Below are 20,100 nucleotides of genomic sequence, written 5' to 3'. Positions count from 1 at the left end.
CGCCTTTGAAGTGGTTTCAGAGTACATCAGTCGTGCCACAAATCCATAAAAAGAGAGAAAGAGATAAAAACAACGCATAAAAAGGCTTGTATAGACATACAGCAGGAAATGGGACAAGCATAATGCTGCTTTATTCTACACTGTGCTTTATTACTGGGCTTAAGCGGAAACTCGTCATTCAGTAAAATTACAAAAGAGAGTCTAGGGACCAGAGAAACGTGGAGTTGAGAACAGGGCAGGAGCTCCGGCAGCACTCCGACTGCTAATACAGCTCAATCTCTTTGTGATAGGCTTGGCAAAAATCCACAGATACCACCCAGCACGCTCAACTGTGCTCAAAATGTCTGAAAATCTTTTTTTTTGGTATTTTTCTTTTTTTTAAACCCCATTTTACTGCATTGTTTCTGTAAGTTCTGACGAGTTGAAGACAGTTAGTGCTAATGAAGAACTGCTATAAAACCAGAGTTGCTGAGAGTCTGATGGATTAGTGCAGTTTTTCTTCCTTTTTTTCCAACGTGTTTGAAAAAGCAGTGAAGCAAATCGGAGTTCTGACAGATGCATGGAATCGCAGAACAGAAGAAAACTGCAGACAGTTCTAAGAGGTGCAGCAAAAACTTTTGACACCAGTCCTTCAAGAGTTCTACATTCTCCATAAAGGATTACCCTGATTCTGCCAGTTGCATTGTTCCATTGTGTCTCACAATACAAAAACATGTAAAAATATATTTAAAAAAAAAAGCAGTTTAAATGACGAAATGATATTCGGTGCATTACAAACATAAAAATTACAACCGTTGAAATGATAAAAGTACATATATTAGTATTTTAAAATGGAAAAAAATAATTTAACAAATGACATTTGAAAAAAAAAAAAGACGAATGAATACATAAATCGGCAAATAAATAAGCATGTTGGCAGCAGTTCTGAAAGTGACATTAATGTTCGGATCAAATCTGATTGGCTCTTATGTTCCATAATTAAATACCTTACAACCATACTGCATCTCAAAGGACTAGAGTTTACCTGTTTTAATTCAGTTTTCATTTTTGTTCAGTGTCATTTTGTCTTCTTGGTCATCCAGTCCTTCTAGATAGAAGTAAAAGACTATAAAATATGCAAACCTGTATATACAGAGGAACAGAGCAAAAAAGAGAAGAAGAAAAAACCCATTTACAGTATATTCAGTAGTTCTTGTATATACTTATATATATTTATAATAAAATTTCTGTTCTGTCTTGTCGGTTTTGTCAACTCTACATTTCCAGATTGCTATGTAAACAGTTGCAGCTGAAACAAGAAGGAAGATGATGAGCGCGAGAGACAGATGCTGAGAAAGACCGAAAGAGAGAGAAAGACAGGTGACACTGAAATCCAACAGACGGAATGCATATCCTTGCAAAAGATCCTGGAATACCTGAATGATCATGGGCAAAATACAACATTCTCGGAACCCGTCTGAAGACGCGTCGATTCAGAACTGGATTCCCCTTCGAAATGAGGTGAACCAACTACTGCCCCCCCCCCCACTACTGTACAGACGTTTTACTCCTCGGTAAAGCTGATTAACCAGCTCTGGAATTATCATATATTTACAATAGTGCCATCTTGTATAATAGGTCAGTTGCAAAACATAACCAAAAATCGTTAAAGTCCTTAATTTGCAATAAGAAATTCAAAAACTCGCGTTCCATCCTCAACACCCGCGCGCGGGAAAACTCCTCTCGAATCCGTCTGAACGCTGAAGCAGCACATGCAAACACGCGATGTGATGCGGATTCTGACGATACTTGTGCAAAACCTACATAATGCCCACTTCATTGTAATCGTAAGCAGAACGTCGAGTGGGTGTAAATCGGTAAATGGCGGTGTCAAGCTGCACAGGTTTGTCATGTCAACAGATATTTGAAGGCTTCGCTGTTTGCTGGAGCTATAGTAGTTTTATTTTTTGTCTTTTAGATTTTGTAAAGAAGAAGAGTGTTTCTGTTGTTTTGACATCATAATAATGAATGGCTGCTAGCGGTGTCGTAGCACAGTGCTGCCAGGTGCACGGACGCACTGCTGACGATTCGACGGCGCATGCGCGAACAAGGCGATCGAAGTTAGAAAAACCGCCAGGCGTTCGTTTTTAACGCCAGCGCTCGGTTCGAATGAAGACGTCGTTTGTTTGCGAATGTTTGCAAAGGCGGGAGGCAGATATGTCCGCATTCTGTACTGGTTCGTAATGATCCTGATTCTCTTTAAACTCTCTTACGAGAGGAGGCCTTTTTGCATTTGTAAGTAGCATGTACACATATATACACAAACAGAATCAGTTTTCCTACCCTCGCGTGTGTGTGTGTGTGTGTGTGTGTGTCTCTCTGTGTTGGCGGATAAGGAACGTTATATCGGATCGAGAGGAATGCCTGCAGATTGCAGCTGCCGATTTGAGATTCTTCCCAGTGGTAAAAGCCCAAAGCAGAGCAGTGGTTTCAAACTCCAGCTTAAATCTACAAAAAAAAAAAAACCTTACAGCTCTACATATTGAATAGTCGGTTTCTATATATACACACACATATAAAATATATGCATATAAATACATATATGGGTTTTGGGATTAATATCGTATGTATCCATATATATGCTGTACATGTGCATAAATATGAATACATACTGCTTGAACGTCTGCTATACATATACATATTGTATGTACGGTATATATAAACAGGACTGTTTATCTCAAACCTCTTTAAGATGGTCTCTTAACTACAAGGTCAGGACATAAGATAGAAAAGGTAAGGCTGCATTATGGAACAACCCTTCCCATGCACCCTTTCTCTCACCACAGAGAAAAACTAGAAGAGAAATAAAAATAAATATTTTTCATTTTGAGCAGTAATTGTAAACTAGCGAAGTGAGCGGCCATCGGAAATAGTTCTGCCAGTATTCAAAAGCATATCAGCAATCTATATATATATGCATTTATGCATATAGTCATATATGGTCTTTTTATACATATATCATCTTCTTTTTTTTTTTTAAATACAACTCTTAAACCGATTGGCACAGCAAGAGATGCAGTGGTCCAATTATGTTACAGGTATGAGTCTTTTTTTTTTCTTCTTCTGTTTCATTTGTGATAAAAAGGTTTGGTCATTTGGTCCCTACACAGCTAAGGAATGACAGGTAAGTCTCCCAGCGGACGGAGGCTGCGGTTTGTGGCAGCCGTTGCCCCTGGAAACGGACAGGCACTCCAAGAAAAAAGTTGGCCATCCCAAGTCGAAGCAAGTTCTTGTCCTGAATTGTCACATCCTTCCAAAAAGTTCTGTCTTTCAAGTTTTTGTTCTTTTTTTAATCCGTTTTGTTGGTTTCTAAAACAGTTCTTTAAAAAGTTTTCCCAAAGACGTGTTCAATATTACATGATTCCCATCTAAAAGTCTATCTTAGTTTTAAAAAGTGTTTTTTCCATACTACTTATTCATAGATTCGGAGCCTTTTAAAGGGCTTACATTGTTTTTCTTTTTCTTTTTTTAAATATATATATATATATATATATATATATTGTGTTGGTCTTCAGTACTGTGGTCCTGCAAAATAAGGTCTCGGGGGTTCGGAGAAGGGAGTACGGTATGGTCCAGTAACACCGCGGCTCCCCTGAGTTAAACACCGAAGTCCAAAAAGGTCCATTGAGCCTGGTGGTGGTATATCACGCAGGTACGTCCTCCTCATGTCCCGCTTCAGCTCTATTGTATCCCCAGCCCCGATGATCTTGATCTGTTGTGTTTTCAAATACATTTGGCATGTTATCAACATGTGTTCCAGCTCTACAAAACCTAGGAAGGAAACACAAAAAGAACGGAAGCATTTAAAGGTATGAAATGAAAATTCATCTCATCTAGTCATGCATGTGTTTTAATTTATTCATTCATTTTTTTGACCTTGTAATGTTTAATCACATTGTCATAACTGGATCTTCTGGTGAAAACATCACACTTGTCTGGTGATGTGCTGTTTTATTGTGACTTTAAAGACCACATATGGTGGCTTTTAATCCATGCTTGTTAGCTTAGTCCATCTGTTGCTGCTGTATTAAACATTTGACAAATTAATTATTAATAAATATAATTATAATATTTAATGTATTATTATTTATATAATTATATAATATAATTATATAATTTTTTTCTCTTCTGGGAAAATGGGCAATAAATAAAAATGATTTGTATTAATCAAGCTATTCAACAAAACTACACGCGCACACACACACACACACACACACACACACGTCAGCAAAAATATATGAAGAGTTCATTTGCGAAAGCAGAGAGCTCAGTTTTTAACAATTTTCAAAAATCATGTTTTTTGCATTGTGCATTCCAATTAATCTCAAACATAAACTCTTCATATATATTTTAATAATAAAAAAAATCTTAAGTCTTACATTTAGACATTGTCTGACGTTTTGATTCTTTATATTGTTATAATGATGTTTAGCTATTTTGCTGTAAAACGACAGAAATAAGCAAAATGATTTTTGCAGTGTATCTGGAAAAGGGTTTAATGTATGTGGTCAGTGCTGAGATGTGCAGGAGCCGTACTGTGTGAGATGCCTCACTAGCTGTGCAAGTAGATAATAGCCTGGCCCAGTTAAAAGGCATCAGCAGGGTAAATTAATGACACAGCATTGATTTTCCATCTTCATTTAGATGAGGAGATGTGAGATGATCTGAGATACATGGAAACGACTAATCTTTCTCCTTCCGTCACAGCCCTGCCCCAGACTAGAGATGTGTCAGTATGTGTGTATCTTTGTGTCTTTTGGCTCCAAGGTGATTTGGCTAACCTATCGTTCCCTGTGTGCAGCGGCGGCCTTCACCCCCAGGGTCAGGGGTGGCTGGGGGGAGGGACGGGGCTAATATGGGCGGTTGGCATCCTTTGGCCTCTTCAGCTGCACTTTGAGTCTCTTCATGCCGATCTGAAAGCCGTTCATGGACTGGATGGCGGCCTGAGCGCTGCCTGGGTTATCAAAGCTCACAAAGCCTGGAGAACGAAGGGAGAAAGATGGAGACAGAGAGAGGACGACAGGTTAGCACCAGATGGATGAGAAGGTAATGCGATGGACAGATGGACGTTAGATAGGATTGTGGGAAGGTGGAGTTGGGGGGGGTGGGGGTTAGGTGAGAAATGAGGCCAGAAATGATTTTATGACAAAGAATGAGGTGAGCGTGAAATGAAGGGAGGGTATCAATCAAGTTTACTTAAGTCATCGTGACACATATTTACCACATGTTTAACATCCAACATATATGCACAAAGTCAATCAATACAGTACAACAGCATACATTTTATACACAATAATCAGAAGCACAGAGAACATGCACAACCTAATACACAATATCCAGTCGCTCCTAGCATTAGCGAGAGGCAGTTAGCCAGATCGCCTTTTTAATGACGTGCAGAGTACAGAAAATTGCAAATAATTAACCTGCTAATGTTCAGATAGTGTAATGTCTCATAATTTCTACTATGCGAGCAACTGCACTGGGAAGTACAAATAGCGAGACTACTAATCTAACTACATTTTTAGTAGAATAAAAATAGTTTAGCTGTTGTCAAATTAGTATAGTTTTTCAAAATGTCTCTGCTGCTGGTACTAAAGTTGAAAAATACTTTTTAAAATGATCAATAATGTTAATTATTTACAGCAATTTTTTATTATTATTAACAATTATATCATTAATTTAATATATGAGCTACAAATAATGTCACTACTGAAACAGCATAGTTTTCCCAATCGTAAGCTGGTTTTTAATAACCACATGAAATTGTTGATGTATTTCCTATTTAAAGTCCCCATGAAATCAAAATGAAATGGATGAAAATGACAATTTTTTGGATGTTAGTATCAATATGTTAGTCTTAAGGTTATCTATAAGGCAGTGTGCTCCAAAACAGTGACACAATTCGCAGTTAGAAGATATAAGCATTCAAAGCTTGCAGTTCGTTACTTCCGCCCCAAAACGGCTCAAACATGGACTAAAAGCCATAAAACTGTCATTTTGATTTTATGGGGGTTTGTTTGTAATTTGTAGTGTAGCTACTTCATTAAAAAGGTAGCCTGAATTACAACAAAAATGCATTATTTATTATTGTTTACAATTTATATAGTTTTGTAGTTATTCTGGTAAACAAAGTGTATGGTGTAAATCATCTTCAATCTGTTCTTGAAGTCTTAGCAATGACAACCAAATTCTGCCATTTAACACATGAACATTTCAACGCAAATTATTTGCTCTCATTTTCTCATCTATTTTCTCACTCTCGGTTGTTCTGTCTTGAGGTATTGTGAACATTTCAGCTAGCTCAGCATTTTAAATCATCAAGTCTGAGTCTCTGAAACACCTCCCGCTAACTGCATTTATATTAAGTTGAAATCGAATAGCGTTGTGTTTGTTCATGCATGGGATGCCTCTGATAAGTCAAGGAGCCAGTGAAGCTGCAGATAGCGCTAATTAAAATATAGAGGTTCACGTTAGTCACGAGCAGGACACGTGAACACGCTTCTGCGGTTTCCCCCTACAGCCTCATGTCCCTCGCTGATTAAAGACATGAAGATGCTACACTACATCCTCTTCTTTTTTACCTTTAAATTTCCATTCATTCTTTTTTCCTGTCTCAAGCCAGGTGAACACTGTGTGATTTTTTTTCCTGTCCTGTTGCTTCTCAGACTGGATGATGAAACAACATTTTAGGTGTAAAATATGCATATTATCTACGATTTTGACCATGTCACCAGGGTTTGTTCTGACTTTGGCATTTTCACACGAATCCGAAGTAATAACATAAATCCAAAATGAAAAACCCCAAACTGCACAAATGGATTTGCCACTTTTAATCATTTTGATAGTCTGGTTACAATGAAGATATTTAATTGGCACAAGCTCAAATCCATTGCTTCCGTTAAAATTTCAGACACTGGAAAACTTAAGAAGCTACGATTCATTGTAAAAGTTGCTTATTGATAAACATGTTATACTAAGTGATCTAAAACTCCATTTAGCCCGACGAACGGATCGTAGCAAAATCCACACAGTGCACACCCGGCTTCAATTGAAAGCTTCGCTGTGGTAGAGAAATGAGGTAAAAATGTTAATAGTGTGAGTAGGAATGAGAATAATCTTCACAGGTGTCTTATCATTTTTACCCACCAAAGCATTTACTTTGGTTTGTCGCCCGATCCACAAACACTTTGGAGGAGATGACATTACCGAAAGGCAGGAACATCTGCATCAGCTCGCCGTCCCCAAACTCCTGAGGGAGGTGATAAATAAACAGGTTACAGCCCTCTGGCCCTGGAGACAGAGAAAGAGAGAGAAAGACAAGAAGGATTGTGGGATACAGAGGATTAGAGAGGCGGTTAGACAGGAGCGAAAGAGAGCAGATAGCACAGAAAGAATAGGTGGAAATGAGAGGAATAAAGACAGATGGAGGGCAAAACAAAGACACAAATGGCAAAATTAGACTTGGCTTGCCAAAGTAGAAACTATAGAAACAGTTTCTCTTTATTGAGCAGTTGCCCTGGCATCTGAAAGTAGCAATTCTCTCCTTAAGTTGTATAGATGAAATAACCGTACAAATAAATACTCAGCGGTGACACTTCCCGGTTCTTCAGGCACTCCTGAAAAGAGTTGTTTTAGATTAGCGCTTCCTTCAAACTGAGAGGAAAATGACCAAAAAGTGCTGTATAGGAGAAACCCGTTTACAAAAGGTTATTGGAGATTTGGAATGCTTCACGTTTCAATACGGAGAAAGGACAAACTTCTTGATCCAAATGATTATAGTTCACGGATCATGGTCATTATGATCTCCTCTGCTGAATGACCTTGAGCTTTTTCATCAAATCACGGCACTTACTCTGATTGCAAAGTTTTTTAATTTTTTTTATTTCTTGGGACATATATAAGGCCCATCATGCACCACAGACCACAATCCAATGGGAATGACTGCAGCTTAGATACTAGCAATGCAAATACAATGTCATTGGCATTGTATTTATTTTGTATGCTGTTTGTAGTATATTATTGTAGTATATTTTTTTTATTTACTTTTATATGCATAATTTCTCAAGCTTTAGAAACCAACAACTACAGTATCAATACATTATATACTGAATACATTTTAACTGGTTTTGTCCATTACTCAAATAGAACCTTTGTACATCAATTTCTAATAACTTTAACATTACCCAACATTAATGCATAACAGATCTTGAGAACCACAAAAGGGAAACCTTCTCTATATCTGCATTCCTCAGTTAACTAATCATGCACATGGGGTGCTGACATTTGCATAGCAGTCGTCTTTCTTTTTGTAAAGCAAGAGTACAGTAACTTTCACCTGGAACATCAAATCGTGACTATGATGGTTTGTTGGTGATATTTCAGTATAGTTTATAATAGCAGCCACTGGAGGGAGACGAACCCACAATCTTGCGTTTAATGTTTTACAAAGTCAACCAAGAACACCAAATTTTACTTAATATCTGTTGAGACAGGTTGAGGCCGTCAATCTTGTAAGGGTTTGTTGAACTCTTTACTGCTTTCATTATAAGTCTATTTAATATCAGATCCAAATTATTGTCTGTGGTAATCAATAGCTGTTGAAAAAAAAATTATAACTTCATTATTTAAAATTACTACTTGGAACGTACACTAATGTTCAAAAGTTTGGGGTCTGTAAGATTTTTTTAATGTTTTCTCATGCTCACCAAGGCTGCATTTATTTGAATCAAAAATACTGTAAAACAGTAATATTGTGAAATATTATTAGAGTTACGGGTATAATAACGGGTGTCTATTTGAATCAATTTTAAAAATGTAATTAATTCCTGTGATGAAAAGCTGAATTTTCAGCAGCAATTACTCGTTTTCAGAGTCACATGATCCTTCAGAAATCATTCTATGTTAATTTGCTGCTTAAGAAACATGTATTATTCTTATGAATGTTATTATTAATGAAAACAGTTTTCATTACAGTTTAAAATTTTTTTTTACTTTGCATATAAAGTTCAAAAGAACAGAAATCTTTTGTAACATTGTAAATGTCTTTACTGTCACTTATGATTAATTTAATGCGTCCTTTCTAAATCTTACTGACCATTAACTTTTGAACGGCAGCATGACTGCTGCATACAGCACAATCGATATATAAAATCTCACTTTTTATAGGACATCAATGAAAAGACAATTATGGAAAATGTCACACAGAGTGACCACGCTGAATCCTTCACTCTTACAGGTGACATATCTGGAGGCGACAGACTCACCTTCTCTCTGTTGCTGAGGGATGATGGGAGGCGGCTGGGGAAAGGCCTGGCTGATCTGTCCATATGCAGCGGGGAAGGCTGCTGAGACACACACACGCGCCAATGTGTCAGATAACACACACACACTTCACACCTCTTATTCCAGCACACGTAGACAGCACATGCACTTTTTATTAACTCGGAAGCAGGAAAATCACAAACAGCCTCCTTTTGAGTGACAGACCTGCATATTGTTGGACTCCAGCATAGGCCTGCTGTAGGGGGTCTGCTGCAGTGGGACTCTGAGCTGCGGAAAGAGAGAGACGAGAGCGTTCCAGACACAGTTGGGGTCACTGAGTGCGTTTGAGTGTGTTCGGGCAGAGCTGTGCGCCGGGAATGAGCTTACCTCACTTCCCTCCCCCTCACCGTTCACCCCCAAACAATTAAGCCGTGGCGCTCGCACAGGGCCCTGCCAAGCTTCCCCGCTGCCCGAGAGTTGGAAAGACAGCCGGAGAGTGTACGGAGAACAATATAGATCTACGGCACTACACGGCACATCAATCAGCTGAGAGCTTTCACAGTAATAAAGGCAATTCAGGTCCAGCCCGCAACGCTCTGTTCTAAACACCGATACACATACTCGCAGCCTGGTAACTTAACGCTGTTAAAACACTGACACGGTAAACACTGCAGCATCCACACTCAGGATTGGGTGTGTGTGGCCTATCGAGTAACATTTCACTTAAAAGCTGGGAGAATTCAGCCAAATATAAACATCCTGTCATCATTTACTCACCCTCATGTTATTCCAAACCTGTATGCACATAAAAAAATGAAGATGACCTAGATTTTCAGTGAATTACACTGAAAATTACACTGGCTTTCTGCAATACTTGGTCAATCACGGCATTCATATGTCAGATATTTCCTAATATTTGTTGTCATCCATGGCAATGCTATATTAGACAGCTTACCAGGGGAACTAAGAGCAATGCAACTTTCATATATCTCGTATTACATTGTGGACTTGTGCTCTCGTTTTATATAAATGTAATTAGTGCCATAATTTTAGTTATCAAATGTATTGATCGTGAAAATGACATCAGAGAACTTCAGTATTAATATTAATGTAATGTTGCAGTGTTTGTCTTGTTAGGCAGATCTTTTTGTACATAGATAATATAGTTAAAATTATAAAATAATTTCTAATATGTTATATAGATGTTACACTATTTTGCATATTGATATGAGGTTCAGTAAATGATAAAATTTAATTTTTTGGGTAAATTGTCCCTTTAAAGGGAACAGTTCAATGAGAGTTGGTCCAATGCTTTTGCAGGAAAGAGATTTAAAAAAATTATTTCACCAGAAATATATGTAGGTAAATAAATAATAAACATAATTATATGTATTGTAATATATTAGTGAATATAAATAAAAACTTTTTAAATGTCATACTTCATTTAGTGAAAAACAGTACACAAAACATGCATTAATTATTTTTACATTTCAATGTAAGCAAGACTTGTATTTTTAATTCTCCAATTTTATTGTATTTATAATTTTCTCCAAAAATCTGCGAAAAAAATCTAATGTAGCAATTTAGAGCATATATATTACATATAATCAAAATAAAGTTTCATTATTTGTTGGATGAGAAGAAATTTTAAACTGAGCTGAATAATGGCAATGTCGCCTACTGTAGACCTGCTTATAAATGTATTCAATTTTGAACTTTGCAAAATTGACACTGTTATTAAACTGAACTGAATCAATACTGAACTGACTTGAGTTGAACACTATTGTCTTCTGTAGAGCTGCTTATAGCAAAAATTGTCTTTGTTTCATAATTGATCAATTCTGCAATGACAGCACCTTTTTTCCTTTTTATTACTGTGAAGCTTTGACACAATCTGTATTGTATAAACGTGACTTGACTCGATGGTTGTTGTGTATCCTAATGGATACTGTAAAGTGCAGGGCTGCTAACCAAAAGCCTGTAGGATTGAACTCCGGAAGGTGTGAGCATCACCTCTTGCCCTTGAGCTTTAAATGAAAGCGTCTGCCAAATACAATGCATGCACATATAACTATAGCCACACTACAACAACAACATCACTCTACAAAGCTGACGACACCAAACAAACAAACATAAAGAAACTACTCGCATGTCTTTCACTCCGTCTACTGTATAGCGTATACACACACACACACACCAGACACACACAGTAAAACAACACTGCACGACACTAACGTCTGAGGGAGTTCTATACCTTCTGAGAGAGACGACAGGAAGCAGCTTCCCTGAACCCCAAAACAACTTCTCTGGGCCACGCCCAGGCCGCCCTTCTCCGAGTCTTCCCTAAACACCACTTCCTGCAAAACTGGGATACAGGCATTTGCTTTTCTTTGTGGCACTGGATATGAAAACCACTCCATAACACACACAGACTCACACTTTGACAGCTAACAGCCGACCACTGGCATTTCCAACCGCGGAAACTTCCAGAAACATGTTTAATCACATGCCTGAGTGTTTAATAAAAGACTGCTGACTTATATTTCTAAACACATAAGTAAACAGTGCACAATATAAACTGCTTTATGTACATACATCAACTTTTATTATACTGCAAGAAATGCTGACATTAATTGTCAAAATAGGATGACGACATTAAAATCTTACTGTTTATTATTAGTCCTGTATATTACTGTTGGAAAAAGTAACCATAAAGTTGTGAGTTTTTAAATAGAATTTAAGGTTAAAATCTGCCATATTTCTGCTGTGTATCTGTGAATGATAGCATGTAGTACCTGGGTAAGGATGGATTCCATTGGTAAACATGGCCTCCGCTGGGGCCTGGCCATTGGCCTGAGGAGGCGGCAGCCCTGTGAAACCATTGACACTAATTGGAGATGAAATGCTGGTCACCGTGGGAGCCGTGATGCCAGGGGGCGTGCTTCCACCTGGGGGCGGGGCCAAGGAGAAGAGAGCATATTACCTAATGGATTTGCTGGGCATAGAGTTTTTTTTTTTTTTTATATATTAAAATTAAAAAGAATTAACACATCATTCTTTAGTGAAAAACAATGCGTTAAACACACCTTAATTATTTTTACTTTAACTTTTTTCTAAATTGGCTTTTGCATTTTACATTTTTAATTTTTTGGAAGAATTAAAAACAAAACAAACAAACAAAAAAAACAAAAAAAACTACTTACATTTACATCTTACATTTACCATTTTAATTCCTCTGATTAGAAAAAACGCCTTTCTGAAGCCTGAGCTCAATCAGAATAATTTAGGGATCAAATCTTCATGGGACCAATCATTGACCAGTTGACCATTGACCTACTCATATTGTAGAAAAATACAATTGTATTGGTTTAAACAAAAAACTAGGTCAAAAACGCAGTGACTGAAGGGGTTAGAGCATAAATCAGAGCATATATTAAAAGTTATCAAAATATTTGATAACACTTTACAATAAGGTCTCATTAGTTAATGCCCTAAATAACCTTAACTAACATTGAGCAATACATTTGTTACAGTATTTATTAATCTTTGATAACATTAATAGTTATTAAATATACAAGTGTTCATTATTAGTTCATGTCAGCTCAGTTCAATTAAATAATGACAGATACAACTTTTAATTTTAAAATGATGTATTTTAAGTATCACTCTTAGCTAATGTAGTTAGCTAATGTTAACAAATGAAAACTTATTGTAAAGTGTTACCAATTTTTTTGTGTTAATTTTATTAATAATTATTAATAATGAATTGCTTATTTATTTTTATATTCATACATCTTAATTAGTTATTGTTTAGAAGCCTGTTAAATAACTAAGTATGCACCTATCCTATTAACCTGTTAACCTGCACCCCCCATTTTGGGACTCGCAGCTGAAAATGACCTACCTAACTTAAAATTGTAACAGTTCCTGACTTCAGTGTGCTACACACACAATTTTGGTGTCTTTGGAAAGAAGACCCTTTGGGCTTCCAGAGTTGATAATACTCAAAAAGATAAAAAATTATACATAGTGAAGTGCCTTCATATAAAAATACATGAAATCAGTCCTGGAGCAATCCAGAAAAGTAATGGGTTGAAAGTCACATGTCTCATGAGTTTATATTTCAAATCTGAAGAAGATACCATGAAAAATGAGATTCCTGCAACCATTTTTCAGAGACTATGTCATGGCTGATGGTCATACAGGGTAATCATACAGATGGCCGTACACTGTCAAACTATTTCCTATGACTAAGGGGGGGGGGGGAAGCAAAAATGATAGCCATGAATAATTAAAAGACTTTAAAGCTGAACCCCATACAGTCTGGGAATGTCGGCATGTTTGTGTGTGTTTCCTCACCTGATGTTGGGGTCATGGGAGCCCCTGGGAGGCCGTTGATGGTGGCCATGTGTTGCATCTGTGCGGCAGCAAAAGCCGCCATCAGCGCTGCCTGCTGCTGAACCTGACAGCCAAAAGCACACACACACACACACACACACACACACACCACTTCAAATACATACATATAATACCATGCCAAGATAACATAATCACATAATGCATGGAGCACTGTGTATAATCAAGACTTTAGAGTCGACAGATTTTTCCACTGAGACGCTGCAGTTTTGTTGGGAATAGTGTGTAATGAGAGAGAGAGCTCTTGCCTGTGCATAGGCACCATACGCTCCAAACTGCAGGGCCATCGGATTGAAGATGCCCATCTGACCGGCCATCTGCTGCATGCGTCGAATGGTCCGTTCCTTATCTGTGTCTGCAAACTTCACCACCAGGCTGGAAGAAGCGCCCTGAAACACACGCACACACACACACACAAAATGAGGATCCTTTGTGCTAATGATACAAAAATGCATGATCACATGTGCTGGCACTCACAGGCATGGTTTGGCTGCCGTGTAAAGCACTAATAGCGGCCTGAGCTTCTGCATGAGTGGAATACTTCACAAATGCACAACCTGAAGAAATAAAAAAAAACTGTCAAAAACACCCTCTTTGACATTTACAGACATTTCTAGGCATCCATATCGTATATTTTAGAGTTTCAGCAAAATTAAAGAAAGAAAATGCTGAGAGAAAACAGGTGAGATGACCCTCTAACTGGCTCCTGGGACAAGAAGCCATGTTCTTTGAACTCCACAAATGATTTTTTTATAATATATATTATATTATGTATAATAAACAATTTCCTTAGTATAATAAGAAACATTTCCACATTTCTGAAGGGGCATATTATCCCATTTGACTAAATAAATAAAATTCATGTAACCGTGCACCTTTAGAAACATAAATATAATATAATATAATGAATATTAACATACAGACTTAAAGAATAAACTTCAATCATTTTAGAAAATCAGACTGAAGCCAATAACCTTTGCTGTTTCCGTCAGGACCTCTGAGGATGGTGCACTCCTCAATGCTCCCGAAGGACTCAAAAAGGCGCCGCACGTCGTCCTCACATTGCTGCTTATTCAGCATGCCAACGAAGAGTTTTCTGTCTTCTGAAACAAACACCGAGAAGTTGTTACAGACTACACAGGACAACAACAACATCTGTCTGCTGTCTTGTGTTACTGCTCATTTCAATACATCCACACCGCCTCTTTTTTCTCTGTTTACTATATTTTATATGCTGTTTGCATTTTCCTCACTATTTTCAAAAATGAAGTGTTTTATTATTAAAGACGACTGAATCCCATAATAATACTCAAACAAGCATGCGGTCGGTGAGTACTGTAAAATGCAAACAAAATGCAATTAAAAGTCACCATTACTACAGTGCAAACTTTCAAAAACACATTCACTCAATCAATCTCACAATGCATGCTTTTTATCCACCTAATATACAATTATCTGTGTCTAAATCCAGAAAAGCACTAAAAAAGCCTGTCGGTGCAACTGTATAATGAAATGAGTTAATGAGCGAGATATCTGTGGAGAACCTTTCGCCTAGTCGATTCTGCCACCTCAGGAGTCCTTGTTTATTGTTTGTGCCTTTATTTATCAGATTATGTAGACATTATTGAATTACACATCAGCGTTAGGGGGAACAAAAGCGGTATTGTTTCAGGGTTTTATTAGGCTGTAATTGCAGTGTCAATGCGGCATGTTTTAAACTCAAGACAAGGCACAGAGTTAAAAAACAAGGCACATATTTATAGGGCGCCGAGGGAATTGGACTGGATATGACAGTGTGTAAACATGCACACACACATTTATCTTACCATCTAAATGGTGACATACCCTAGACACCTATTGTTTTTTAATAAAGACTATAAATATAATAATGTAATTATAATTATTACAAGACTTTGTTATAGGAAAACGCGCTTTAAGCAACTGAACATTCTGTTTGATAATGCCGGTCAGTTTGCGCAGGTAAACTTGTGTATGTGTAATGTACAATGTGTGTGTGTATGATGGATGATGCAGCAGAGATATTAATGAGCACTATTGTGTAGGAGTATGTGTGTTCATGTGTTTGTCCAGGCCTGCCGCTCACTCACATGCTCTGACAGGGTGTCCTTGCCCAGTCAACAAGACTAATCTCTAGTCCGGCCTCTCTCTGTGGGGAATGTTTACAAGTGCGCTGCACATATGCGGGATAAGACACGCACACACGACACAGGTAACAGTAATGCCACCGAAGATAGCTAAAATTCAAACAGCATGTCTGAGGCAGTCAATGTAAAGACATTGGGCCTCATTTATAAAGCGTGCGTATGCTCAGATTTGATCTTAGAGTGTGCGTACGCTTAAATCCACACCAACGCTCATGTTTGTAAAAACTGCTTTTGATGTGGAAAAGTCCTTAGCATCACGTCAGATGCTAGACGCAGGCCTGAGCAGACGTGCATACTTTTTCTTGTCAGAGTACTGCAGGTTTTTGAAAATGTAAGCTGTTCTTGCAGCTCACTGCTCTAAATTAAAGGATTTAAACGATGACTGGTGATCTTTTATATGTTAATGCCATTAATTAGGAGTCGTTTACAAGGCAAAGAGCTGAAACCATTCAGTTGCACGCAAGTTCAAGATAATTTTCGATTCATAGATTTCACATCTGAAAGAGACACGCGTACGTGCGTTTACTGTGCGTACGTTCATTCTATGAATCACATGTATGCATATTTGAGAGATGATCGTACGGTTAAATTTAGGATGGTTTCTGTGCAACATTTTATAAATGAGGCCCATGAACTACAAGCTGAATTTGATTTGATTTAAGGTAAATCAAAAGTATGAATAAACAAACAAACAAATTACTTTTTACAAATAGAAATGTCAAAATGAGATGGAGTGAAAATTGTTTACAAATGTCAAATTTAATAAATTAAAACTATACTTTCATAGATAAAATAAATAAATAATACATTTTATTTTATAAAATAAAATTTTACACAGTTTTGGATAAATTAAAATACAACAATAATAAACAAAAATAGATTTTTAATTAGGAATGTCAAATGAGAGGGAGTGAATATGAAGATATGAACTACAAGCTGAATTTGATTTAAAGTAAATTATTTTTAAAAAATCATTTAAATAAAACAAATTGAGTCCTTCCCTTTGGGCTATAAATAAATCCAGCAGTCTGATTCACAAAACTTGCCAATAATTTATATGTAAATCATTTTAAACCTTGAAAATGACATGACATTGTTCCAGGAACAGCATTCCAATCAACCAGCTGTTGTCCACTGAATTAAGGGCTTGAGGATTTTTTTCAGGGTTTGGTTAAGGCCTCTGATTGGTTGACAGGATTGTTGTTCCAGGAACAGCAAGGGTCACTGATCTATAAACATGTCCTACATGTAGATCCCACTGTGCACATTTCCTGATAAAAGTGTGACAGAAAAAGTTATTTTGTTTAGAACAACAAGTCTTTCATTTAGTTGTATGTAACCCGTGTCTCCAACTGTTTCCTCTCATTCTCTCTGATATCCATCCTTGTTTGTCTCTTATGACCAGCCCCCACCTCCTTGTCTTCTCTCTAACTCTCCTTCAAGTCTCTTTCTGTCCTTGCGTCTCTCACTTCCTTTCCTTGTCTTTCCCACTTTGACCTTTAGATCTCTCTCTCCATCCTGGCGTTTCACTTTAAATGACTAGTGAATGGATCGGTCGGGGACGGCACATCGGTTTTGCCAGTGGAATCAGAGGGCTTTGCAGGGACATATATTGCGTTTTTACAGGGCTAACGGGGATAAATTCAGCTGTCCATCACGACGAAGACAACTGATCTGTCAAGTGTGAGTAAAGGAAGACGCTCTCAATTAGAGGAAGGAACGTATGGCATGAAATGAAGGTAGAGACTGTGAAGGAGAGAGAGAGACTCTTCTATGTGTATGTCTCGCTCTCTCTGTGGGTCCATCAATCTTGGTTATCTGGAAAATCTGACCCAAAAAGGTGGGAAAGACGAGCTATATCTCACCAAACTGCTTCCACTTTGTCTGTTAGTGACACACAGACACACACATGCAAAGTCAATCTCACTCCCATGAACACACACACACACAGACACAGACACACTTACAAATAAGTATATTAGGCTAATATGACATAATTTTTATGTTCTTATGATGTCACAGAAGAAAAAAGTTGTTTTTTTTAAATCTCATAAGAGAACTTCCTAAGATGCCACAAGATAATATTTTTGTTCTTATAAAGACATAAAGGACTTTTTAAGTTTTTATGATGTAATAAGGGAACCCTTTAAAGTTATGATGTCATAGAAGGCCACTTTTTAAGGTCTTTAAGTTCTTATGATGTCATAATGGGTACTTTTTATGTTCTTAAGAAGTCATTGGAGAACCTTTTGATGTTTCTTTATATGTTCTCCAAAACCAGCATCTATATTCTGGGTCTTCAAAGCATCTGGCTTCATTTTTTCAGTGATTTTTAATGCTACCTAGAACCAATAAGCAGATATGAAGAAATGAATGAATAAACAAATAAATAAATAGACAGATCTATTCTATTAATAAAGCGTTCTATTCAAAATATTATTTCATATGACGATTTTTACATCTTCATAGTCCCTGAAATTCTTAAAAAATATAAAATAAAATAAAATTATAATTATGGAAGCTTGTTTCAGCCATAGGAAAAAAATAAATAAAAAAAATGGTAATTGCGATTTTTTAATCTCACAATTCAGACTTTTTTCTTTGCAAAAAGTTTAAATCTGTTTATACAATTCTGAGAAAAATTAAGAATTATGAGACATAAATCAGAATTGTGGGATATAAACATTTGTGAGAGAAAAAGTAAGAACAGGGAGATACATTTTTTATTACAATTAAAATTGTTATTTTTTTATTGTAGTGGTGGAAACAAAAAAACATAATTGCGAAATCTAAACTGAGATAATCGCAATTACAATTTGTATTTTTTAACGTAGTGGTGGAGACAAAAAAAAAAGAAAAAAGTCAGAATTGAGATAAAAACTTGCAATTATGTTTTTAATAGTTTATCCCAATGGCGGAAATAAGCTTTGATAGATAATCAAAATATGCAAATAACAACATTTATATTAAAAATAGTTTTCTTTAAATTTAAATTTAATTTTAACAACGATAATTCTTCTGTCCATAAATTTGTGTTTCCCTGTCACACCACCATTTGCCTCAAAATAATTCATTTTAAATGACATAATGAAAAGTGACATTTGAATTTTGAGAAGCCATAAATAAAATACTAACACTAAATATAATAAATTACATATTTGTTTTCCCATTTACACTTTTAAGAATCCTTAAATTTACTATACTATACTCTTTCCTACAGCATCCATACAAAAACTCACAAAAGTGTGTGTGTGTGTGTGCGCGCGCGCGCATTACAACTAGAACAAAAAAAAGTAGCTCTCCCAGCACATCAGTGGAGGGTAATAATCAGACAAAAAGAGTGACCCACACTTATGTAAGGCGTGTGAGGGCCGGCCCAAGATCCTCTGGGGCCCTGCATGACTGTCGGGTCTCATCGAAGTGCGTCATTATCTATGACACTTAAGAAGGGGACATCTACCGGCAATGGTGACACTGATTTAGAGCGACAGGAAGGTGGGGGGAGAAATAGGAAAGGAAGAAGAACAAAAGAGAAGTGGAAATCTACCTCCCCTGCTCTCACTGTCAGCTGGCTTCACCTGGATTGGCCTGTTCATCTGTGTAACAGAGAGAGAAGAACCGAGGGAGGGGAAAAGTCAGGACAGACAGAAAGAAGGTGGGGGAAAGACAAGACATTAGATTTGTAGCTGAGCACAAAAACTATAAAAAGTGAAGTGTTCACATTTACAGTGTGTATCAATACGGTGGTATATGAGCCATTCCAGTACTATTTGTGCCCATAATGTTTGATGAAATGCCCACAAATATCTTGAATATGTTAATTCAAAATTATAAAATTATTCTTTGCAAAGTATTATTTCATGTCATACAGTTATTGAAATTTAAATAAAAAATTTAAAAATAAAGATTGTTTACTGTACGTAATTCAAAATGAATTAAACTTATTCTATTAAAAATATTATTTTCTTAATTCTTTAAAAAAAAGTATAATAAAAAGAATAAGCTTAAATATGTTTATTCAAAAATAATCATAATGATTTTTTTACATGCCCATTCATCAAAATCTTTTATCAATTAAATTATTCAAATGCAATGATAAACTTATTCTATTAAAAATATTATTTTATGTGTTGATTGTTGCATGCCAAGTCATCATATTCTTGTAAAAATAAAAAAAGCTTAAATATGTTTCATTTTATAATTTTACATACCCATAGTC

General features: G+C 36.6%; 1 protein-coding gene across 4 annotated transcripts in view; it reads right to left on the bottom strand.

Moving 5' to 3' along the window:
* Positions 1-3,547: 3,547 nt before the first annotated feature.
* celf4 (CUGBP, Elav-like family member 4) overlaps positions 3,548-20,100 on the bottom strand; it is a 91,426-nt gene continuing 74,873 nt past the window's right edge. Inside the window, exons 3-14 of one of the 4 annotated variants that reach the window (XM_016451410.1) lie at positions 19,429-19,477; positions 14,691-14,819; positions 14,194-14,273; positions 13,965-14,105; positions 13,660-13,762; positions 12,096-12,248; positions 11,555-11,665; positions 9,526-9,588; positions 9,303-9,383; positions 7,186-7,329; positions 4,821-5,017; positions 3,548-3,810 (exon numbers count right to left, since the gene is read on the bottom strand). In XM_016451410.1, the coding sequence (XP_016306896.1) occupies positions 4,890-5,017; positions 7,186-7,329; positions 9,303-9,383; positions 9,526-9,588; positions 11,555-11,665; positions 12,096-12,248; positions 13,660-13,762; positions 13,965-14,105; positions 14,194-14,273; positions 14,691-14,819; positions 19,429-19,477 (1,182 nt within the window). In that variant the 3' untranslated portion in view covers positions 3,548-3,810; positions 4,821-4,889. The remainder of the gene's footprint in view (positions 3,811-4,820; positions 5,018-7,185; positions 7,330-9,302; positions 9,384-9,525; positions 9,589-11,554; positions 11,666-12,095; positions 12,249-13,659; positions 13,763-13,964; positions 14,106-14,193; positions 14,274-14,690; positions 14,820-19,428; positions 19,478-20,100) is intronic. The other 3 variants (XM_016451426.1, XM_016451417.1, XM_016451435.1) reach the window with 3 other exon arrangements.

The sequence above is a fragment of the Sinocyclocheilus anshuiensis genome, unplaced genomic scaffold (genome assembly GCF_001515605.1).
Source record: "Sinocyclocheilus anshuiensis isolate Anshui unplaced genomic scaffold, SAMN03320099.WGS_v1.1 scaffold457, whole genome shotgun sequence".
In the NCBI taxonomy this organism is placed as follows: Eukaryota; Metazoa; Chordata; class Actinopteri; order Cypriniformes; family Cyprinidae; genus Sinocyclocheilus; species Sinocyclocheilus anshuiensis.
Note: the sequence above shows the minus strand (reverse complement) of the source record. Positions and strands in the feature narration are given on the sequence as shown.